The sequence below is a fragment of the Rissa tridactyla genome, chromosome 3 (genome assembly GCF_028500815.1).
Source record: "Rissa tridactyla isolate bRisTri1 chromosome 3, bRisTri1.patW.cur.20221130, whole genome shotgun sequence".
NCBI classification, from domain to species: Eukaryota; Metazoa; Chordata; class Aves; order Charadriiformes; family Laridae; genus Rissa; species Rissa tridactyla.
In genome coordinates this window covers 15,625,558-15,634,766 of record NC_071468.1, presented here as the reverse complement: position 1 = coordinate 15,634,766, position 9,209 = coordinate 15,625,558, and the positions used below count along the sequence as shown (strand labels likewise).

The 9,209-nt window shown below is 44.9% G+C and overlaps 1 protein-coding gene across 4 annotated transcripts in view; it reads left to right on the top strand.

Annotated features, from left to right (window-relative positions):
* COQ8A (coenzyme Q8A) overlaps positions 1-9,209 on the top strand; it is a 55,997-nt gene that overhangs the window by 9,343 nt on the left and 37,445 nt on the right. Inside the window, exon 1 of one of the 4 annotated variants that reach the window (XM_054194356.1) lies at positions 67-167. The exons of 2 other annotated variants lie outside the window; for them this stretch is intronic. Coding sequence is in view for 1 of the 2 variants with exons in the window: in XM_054194355.1 (XP_054050330.1) it covers positions 1,225-1,242 (18 nt within the window). In the remaining variant the exon portion in view is untranslated. Of the gene's footprint in view, positions 1-66; positions 168-1,209; positions 1,243-9,209 lie in introns of those variants that run through there. One more of the 4 variants, XM_054194355.1, reaches the window with a different exon arrangement.

The window sequence follows — 9,209 nt, the reverse complement described above, 5'->3', positions numbered from 1 at the left end:
GGAGGGGGCGTCGCCTTCGGGGAGGGGGCCAATGGGAGCGCGGCGGGGGCGGGGCGCGAGGCCGGGTCTCCGCCGGGGGCGGCCGGGGCGGTAAACAAGCGCGCGGGCCCGGGCAGCGGGCGCGGAGCGGAGCGAGTGGGGCTGCGCGGCGGCGGCGGGGTGGACAGGTGAGCGTCGCTGTCGCGGCGGCGGCGGGGTGAAGCCAAGCCAGGCGAGGCGGTGGCGGTTAGGCTGTCCCGTCCCGTCCCGGACGCGCAGGCCGGGGTACGGGAGCGGCCATAGTGGCGGAGGGGAAGGGGCTGCGGGGTACCCGGTAGCTCAGCGGGGTGGGATGGAGCGGAGCGGTGCGGGAGGTGAGAGGTAGGCGGCGGTGTCGGCGCCGCCACAGGGAGGACGCTGGTGCCCGGCGCGGAGAGGGGGCGCGGCTGCCGCATGTCCCCTCGGCCTGGAGGTCGCTCCGCTCCGGGTCGCCCGTCTCCGTCGGGGGGACGTGGGAGGGGTCCGGCGGGCAATGGCGGCTGCCCCGGCCCCGCGGGGCTGGACCCGGCCAGAAGCCGGCGGGTGCCGCGGCCTCCTCTCTGGCCTCGCCGGAGCTGGAGGAGGCCGCGCCGCCCGGGGCCGTCGAGCAGCCGGAGCGCGGGGCCGGTAGCCGGTGAGAGGGGCCTTCCTCTATCTGCCCCGGCAACTGACCGAGTGGTGCGGGGCGCGCTTGGGCGCCTGTCACCGTGCCCGTTGCCCAGGGCGGGTGGCGTGTGCGATCCAGGCCTTGTGCAAGGGCTGGCTCCGTCGCGCCGCAGCCTGCAGCCCGGGGTCACAGCGGGGACCGGTCCCCGTCCCTCCTCCCGTGGCGCGGGGTCGGCTCTGCCCTTAGCAGCCCCTTCCTTCGGAGGGGGGCTGGCGCTTCGCCGCTTGCCCGAGCCGGTGTTGGGGATATTCCAGACAGCGTGTTTCTGGTGGGCTATATATTCAACCTAAAATGGCTTAGGACAGAGGGCGGAATCTACTTTTCCGCTCTGCGGGGTGTTTTGTCCTGCCACGGGCATCTCGGAGGACAACGCAGTGTCTTGTCCAGTGCTACGTGCTGGCTTTCCAGGCTGCTCCAGCTTAGAACCTCGCTTCTCTCTGTCGATGGGACCCATCCGTGCGTCTGGTTGAAGATGGATGTAAAATAAATCCATTGTCTGTTTCCAGCTTGCTTGTGGCTGAAATGGGGGCAAAGAAACCATGAGACCCCTGGCTTTGGTAAGGCGCCTGAGGAAATAATCTTACTGTCCACAAGCTAACAGGCTTTTAGAGTTTTTGTAAGGAAGTGATCTGGAATTAACGGGGAGGTACTTAGTTTTAAACAGGCACTGAACAAACTACCTATAAATAACTACAAATGTAAAAGTTTGCCTTTTATAATGTTGCTGTCATAGTTACTGACCATCCGAGCTTCTGCAGAACTGTATCATATGTAATAACGCTATTTTTGATACCCCAACACACTTATGTCCCACCCAGCAGGAATATAGGTGGGGAACTTCTCTGCATTCCCCCTGTGCGATGAAGATACAAACTTTGAGGTCAGGGTTATGAAAAATAAAGACGTTAAAAAGCTCTTAATGAAAACGAAGCAGGCTTTTTTCTTTTTTTCACACTTAGGGTTTAGGCAAAGAAAAATGTAAGAGTAAATAAGGTTCTTCTTTCAATCACCTGAAGTATGTTTTTCTAAAAAGGTTTAACCTGACGCCTTCTGAACATTATCTCCCGAGTTGCTTGTCTTTAAATTAGATTGCTTCACTGAACTGGGGTCTATTCTCTGAGCATATGCAAAATAATTGTTAGTACTGGGTGCAGAAAGGTACTGGCCAAAGTCAGTAGTAGCTCAGTAAAAGGCTTCTGAAAGGATTCAGAAATTGCTCTGAGTTAACGGCTGAAGGCAGGTTGGCATTGGAACAGAACATCGGTGGTCTTGCATTTCTCAGCTGTGTCAAGAACTTGTCTCTCTTTCATACATCATCAGAAGGAAGAGTTCAGCGGTGGTTCGTGCGCTTCCCAGTTTGTTTGCTCTTAGACCAGGAGACTTATTTCTGTATTCTGTAGATGCTTTTTCTTTGCTGTTAGTTAGCAATGACCTTGGTAACCTTGAATAAGATATGCTTAGAGTAAACAGTTGTATGTTGTCCAGCCTTACTCAAGAGGGGTGAAAAAAATAGGTGACCTGCTGTGCTTTGACAGTGTCTCCCTTTTAAAAATAAAGCAGTGTGATAAGTAGAAGAAAAGGTCAGAAGATGTGGAGAATTCCCTTACATGTTTACTGTCTGAGTGTTGATCACCTTGTTTCATTGCTGTCAAGGAGAATTCTGTGCTATGCAATGCAGCTCTGGTTATTTCATTTGTGATATTTAGAGCAGGTTAATAATAGCTCGTATTGCATCCATGCAGCAATAACAGAACTTTTTTTGGCTTCTAGTCTTCCAGTAATCCGTTTACAGGCAAGTAGGGGTCTGTTGTTTCATGCCCTCTTTGTCCAGTTATAATATTTTTTTTCTAGAAACTGAGAAGAGGTACAGTAGCTGAATTTCTGCTTTGTAATTTCCCTCATGTTGAACTAGTTGGTTGGTGACAAAGGGATTTTTTTGTAGGTAAAGATTGGTTTGGTTTTGCTGTGTGAGCCTTTTTTAAATTGTTCTAACAAGGATGCTAGGGGTGGCGCGTGTCTCGTGGTCTTTTATCGTGTGTGTCAGTGTGTATGGTATAGCTTGCTTGGTCCAGCTGTCTTGCTAAATGTGTCTCAGGACTCAGCTTTTGATGCATGAATAAGCATTTCTTTTATTCCTCAAAGCTGTCTGCACTGATGGGTGAGCACTTCAGTTTAGGATGGAGGCAGTGCGTCTGAAGTAGTATTTAGGTAATCCCCTGTGTGTATGTAGGTCTCTTGGCTTTCTTCCTCTAAAACTGATTAAGAGAAATGTCTGGAAGAGGAGGCTCTTTTTGACTTACTGACCTTTGTGTTCTGGTGCAGAGCATCTCTAGGAAAAGAGTAGCTTCTCTCTCCACTTGTTTTATAAAAGTGATTCAAGCGCTGCCTGTTCTGTGAGCGTGTGCTTTCCTTCAGTACCTAAAGAAGAAAGTAAGTTACTGGCACATGGAGCCAAAACACGAGCTCACAGTAAAGCACAGAAGCTTGAGGCAGGGGGTTCAGACAGTGTCTGTTTTCCCACCTACCAGCAAAAGCTCATTTTATTGATATGTGCCCATCTGTAGATTCAAAGATGCTCTCCATTTTTTAGATGCTACTTGCTTTGTTCCCTCCTCCCCCCCCTTGCTCCATTACAGTAGGTGGGGAAGTTAAACCAATGTAAGCTGGTGCGGAAGACCAGGAAATAACAAGATATACAAGTTTTGCCCTTTGCGCAGTTGCATTTCTGCACCTTATTTCAGTGGCTTTTGTGTTCTGTCAGTCAGTAGAGGTGTAGAGCTAAATGAAACATCTTACATACCCAGTTATTCAGTGTTCTATCCGCTTCTGACAGCGTAGAAGATAACACTAGTTGCTCTGAAAAACTTAGCTGTCAATCCATGGGGCTGGCTTCTAGAAACTTTACAGCTTTATATCCCTGCTTAAACAAGTCTACACACATATACAGAGTTAACAATTAAGTGTTTTTTATTCCTGAAACCTGCATAAGACAATGTCTCTTTTCCTAAATACTATGTAGATTCTGTATGTAGAGATACCACGGAAGTTGTTCTACTTGTGGTCTAGGTGGTCCTAGAACTGTTGGTGCTGTGCAGGTGATATCTTTCACTTACAACATTCTCTTACTGTGTTTGTTTTGCCTCTACAGTTTGTCTTGGTTTTGTCTGTAGACTAGATTTTTTAGGTAGCACTTTCACTGCTATTCATTTCTTGGTTTTAACTAGTTGCACACCTTATTTTTTTCTGGATGTGTGGAATAAATGTACCATAAAAGGGCCTGACGTAGTATTCTGAAACGTCACAGCTCTTCTGCTCTCTGACTCGTACCATTTGGAGGTATTAAATCCTCATCTTAGTTTGATACAGTCAAAGTGCTCATCAAGAGGATAATCAGGACTAGGAAAGAGGTGGAAGGAAGATGGCTGCAAGTGAATCGAGGGTTTCTTTTGGAGAACTCTTCTGAAATTGTTAAGCCTAGAATTTTATATTGCATAGCAAAGATTTGTGGAGCATGGGCATTCAGAAGTTGCTTTGGGAGGTTTGAGATTTTTCAAAGACATCTATATAAGTTGCCTTAAGCTTTGGCTTTTCTAGTTTGGAAAACCAGTATGTTTATGTTATAGAATGTGATTTTTACAAAATCTATACAGAGAGAGCATAAATAATTGTAGATTATAGATTCTGCATTAGGTATGAGAGCTTGCAGATTGGGTCTAGTAGTAAATTATGAGAAATACAGAACTCATTAGTCTTACTATAGTGTCAAAGGTGCCTCTGTATTGTCTTGAGTAGAAATCAATACAGATGACTTGTCTGAGGACTGTGGCAGAGCCGTGATGCAGGAGCTGTCGGTTTTGATAGACCATGTTCCACTTCAGCTCAGAGATCAATTTGTGTCATCTTGAATTCGTGTCGTCTTTTTTGCGTACGGTCCTCTTCTTGCATCCTGTTTTTTCTGCTCTTACAGGGAGGTTTTGTCACAGCCAGAAAAAAGAAAGCTCCCATAGCTGGGACGCTGGTATGTAAGGGGGCTATGAATAGACTAGTATGTGTTGTAGGTTACTAAATGTGAACTTAACCCTCGCTTCCAGGGCAAGGTTGAAAGGCATGGCACCTATATAGACATGTACGCCTGCAGGATCGATAGTGGGAGGCTGGTGTTTGACCTGCTGTTCACGGTAACAGAAGGGTTATGTTCACCGTGTGAACAGAGGATGTGTGTATGCCACCTGGAGGGACGTGCATGGAGTACCTCTTACTTTGTAAAGTAGTGACTCCAGACATAGCGTGCATAGTTGTGTCCCAATGTACAAAAAGGATAACAAGGAAAATATCTTCTTACACCTGAGGAAGACAGATGTATGGTACAGTTACAGGGTGTGTCTAGTTTTACAGACAGTTATAATTAGAAAGGTTCTGACTAGAAACCTCTACCGGTGCGGCATTTAATCATTTTGATATGGCTGTTAACAATATACTGTTAAGGTGGTCAGCAAACTGGCTATAAATCCTTGTTCCTTTTTGCTCTGTAGAGGTGGATATTTAAAGGACACTTAGGTATAGGCTGTGTGCTGTAAGGATCACTGTACTTGGAGAGAGCAGTTATTCTGTTCCCAACCCCATCACTGGCATGTGGTGTAACTTTGGGTAGATTACTTGTGCTCTTCCCTTTAAAGTAGACAACTTTGATATCAGTCGCCTTTCTTTTAGCTTCCTGAGATCTATGCGTGAAGTGATGGGTGTAGCAAGAGGAAGGGCTGCTATTTTTCTTAATAATTTTGTCATAAGTAATGGTGTTATTAACTTTAAAGGAATCTGCACTTGTTTGTGAGGCATAGTTTTTTTTTCTCAGTTTCCAACTCCCAAATTGGACTCAATCTGCTTTCAGAAAGTTAAAACTTCCAATAAAAACAATTACAACATAACACTGTATGAAAAAGAAACAAAACCCAAACACCAAAAAACCAAAACAACCAACCCCAAAAAATCTGCAAACTCATAATCTCCCTCATTTATAGTTTGTATTCTGGTTCAGAGTATGGGACCAGGGAGGAAGCTCTGTTGGTTCCCTGCGCAGAGCTTAATGCCGTGGAATTGTGCATTAGACAGGGACTGACTCCGTGTGTGTCACCACAGCTGTCACCACAGCTTTGGTGGTCTTTTCTGCCCTAACTGGTGAAGTGATTCTGTGAGAGCGTAGAGCTGCTCTGCAAACCTGGGGGGAGAAGTTTGTAATGTTTATTTTTTGTTTGAAGTGCAATGTTTGGATTTGATCAGCACAGAGCTTTAGTGTAACCTTCTTGTAAATGCTGCTGGTTAGAGTTGTTCCACATGGATGTGGGGGATTTGTCTTTTAAAGTGATGCTGTATGTTAGCACTGATAGAGCGATGACTCAGAACTAGTAAACTGTGCTTTTGTGTAGACTTGCCAGAAACCCAAATAAAGGTGTAAATTCAGCTTGTAGTAGTTCTGTTTCTTAAGTATGTGCTTCATATATTGTATCTGCCTGAATCTCATATTAATCTGTGCACTTTGTGTTCATGCTCCATTTTGACTTTAATATACTATTGTCTTTGTTGCTGGATGAAAGATCCACATGTGTGGGGAAGTAACTTGTGCCTGCAGCTTTTGAGCCATGCAGAGGATGCAGTGCAGTGGCTTGTTCTAAGCACTGCCCAATGCATAAACAGGAAAAAACCTTGTTTTTTTTCTTGTCCTCTTATTCTTTCTCCCTTTCTTCTTTGTAACATAGGTAATACAAAGATAGGATGTCAGGTATAAATACAATTCTAGATTGAAATATCATCCTAGTGCCCCAAATCTTTTTGCCCTGCAAATGTGGTAAATGGAACTTTTTTTGGTTCCCCAACTGCAAATACTTATTTCCCAGGAGCAGGCACAGAACTTATTCTTGGGGAAAAGCGAGTGAGCGGTAGCCTTAGACTCGCAGCGATTGAGTTGGATCTACCTCAGTTTAATAGGAAACAGCGTGCGCCTGGGATAGAATTTATTAGTGTATTGTGTCAAGGCGTATCAGCAGAGGAAGTGGCCTGTAATGAGGGAATGCGCTCTCCCACTAGGATCTTAATTGTGAGTGAATTATTTCTAGATCTGTGGCCAGGGTAGAAAGACGCTCTGTTAATTCCAGGCACGTGGGCTGTGACTACGCTTTTGCATGTGCCCAGACATTGTCCAGAAAGAAGTAAATAGAGCCACCAGTCCAGAGCATTCACTTTGCATTGATGTATCTCTGCCTAAAATAAAGCAGACTGTGCTTACTTTTAAAGTGTCCAAGCATTCTTTTCACTCTTATGTTGTGTGTCAAAGCCATTTATGGGGAAAATTGTTCGTACTTGGTTTTGAACTAGCTGTCATTTGCTAAAAATGACTGCTAAGCCTTCTAAATTTTGGTGGAAAGATGCATTTGTCTGCCAAGCAGCCCACTTTATCAGTGCGTGTACTGCTATTATAAATGATTAGAGAGTAAACAAGTTCCGCCTGCCCTTCAAAGGTGTTTGTTTTAAATGGCATTGGCAAACTGCTTTGTGCAAGTGTAGTTTTAAAGCAGCTTTCAGAGACTTGCTGAATTCAATTTAAGGAGGCTTGAGTCAAAGCCACAGGGTAGGACTCAAATATGGGAGTCCTTAGTTCTGTTGTAGGTCAGGTCTTTAAAGACATTTCTTTTGGAGCTGCAGTGTGTGAGAGATGTGGGGAGGGGGAGAATGAAGGATAAGCAAGGTGGTAGACGTTCAGTTCAATTTGAAAGATGATGACAACTTTGTCCTTTCAAAATGCAATTTGTTCTGTGCCCTGCATGGTTGAAATTTGTGTCAGCTGCAACCCAAGGAATACAGCTAATGAAAATATGTCTAGGCAGGGGCCTGGAAATCTGGTATAAAAGGAACTGGTAGGGGAGGTGTGTGATGGAACTGAAAAAGGCCATGAGTGAAAGGATAACATGAAAGGGTTCGTATGACAACACACACAAAAAGAAATGGAGAAATCTGAAGAAGTTCTGAAATCAGTTCTAGTTTTAGCGTGGAGAAAAGGAGGTTCAGGGGAGACCTTATTGCTCTCTACAACTACCTGAAAGGAGGTTGTAGCCAGGAAGGGGACAGTCTCTTCTCCCAAGTAACAAGCAACACGACAAGAGAAAACAGCCTCAAGTTGCACTAGGGGAGGTTTAGGATAAATATTAGGAACAATTTCTTAACCGAAAGGGTTGTCAAGCATTGGAACAGGCTGCCCAGGGAAGTGGTTGAGTCACCATTCCTGGAGGTATTTAAAAGACAGGTAGACGTGGCGCTGAGGGACATGGTTTAGTGGTGGACTTGGCAGTGCCAGCTTAACGGTTGGGCTTGATGATCTTAAAGGCCTTTTCCAACCTAAATGATTCTATGATTCTACAGAAGAGCTTAATGAGTAGTACATACTTTGAAGTTAATCTACTGATGGCTTATTGCCATGAAACAAATGTGCTGAATTCCTAGTCATCTGTGTCTTGTTTGTGGTGTTTATTATTTTTATTTAATACTGTTGCCACACTCACTCTGATAGTATGGGTGGCTATAACACTGATTCCAGGGTTATAGTCCTTGTTTAGATACAACTAAGATAACAGTGATTGTGATAATGGATAATAGGAAGGGGAGGAAAGCATAGAGACTGCTTCAGTTTCCTTTGCAAGTGTGATGTCAGCCTTACTACTTGTCCAGCCCTAATATTTTTTCACTTTTGTTTTATTTAAAGAAAAGTTGGAGATAAAGAAGGAAGCTAAAACTATCTAGAGACCTGAGAGGAGGAATGTGGGCTACTGTAAAACTACTGGGGTTTTGCTAGGGTGTTTTTATGTTTTGGGTTGGCTTTGGTGTTTTTTTTTTTAATTATTCAATAGTAGATTTCTTTCTTGTGTGGATAGCAAACTGTTGATGGTAGAATTAATTCCCTTGCATTGTAAAAGGTTGTGTTGTCATGCACGGAAAACTTTAAAAAATATTTCTGGTATCTTTCTGTATGATTAGAAGTCTCCTTGCGTTTAAACTCACTCAGTTGCATATACGTGTGAGTGTATATATAAGTAAGGTTTTTGACTGTACAAGCATCTAGGAAAAAAGCACATGGAGTCAGAAGCTGGTCTGTGTGTCTGTAGGAGCACATGTTAGCACATGGAAAAGAAGGGGAAGGAACGGAGAGATGTGTGGTGAAAAGAGTACAAATATAAGAATTTCTGTTGCCTGTTGTGAGGAGCCTCTGGTACGCTGAGTGTCTCGCTGTACTTGCTTAAACCTTCATTCCAGTAGTCTGGTGTGTTAAAGGGAGGAAGTGCACTGCAGTTAGTCACTAGAGGACAGTGGCTTGGGAGGCAGGTGATCGTTGCACATAGGAGCATCCCAGGCATTGATTTAGTTTTGTCATTACAATAGTGTTCCAAATCTGGTGCAATGTCAGAAGATGGTTTGCCTACTGGCGTGGCATCTAACCTATATCAGCCTCTCCACCTGCCGTGTGGACCTTGTCTGGTGT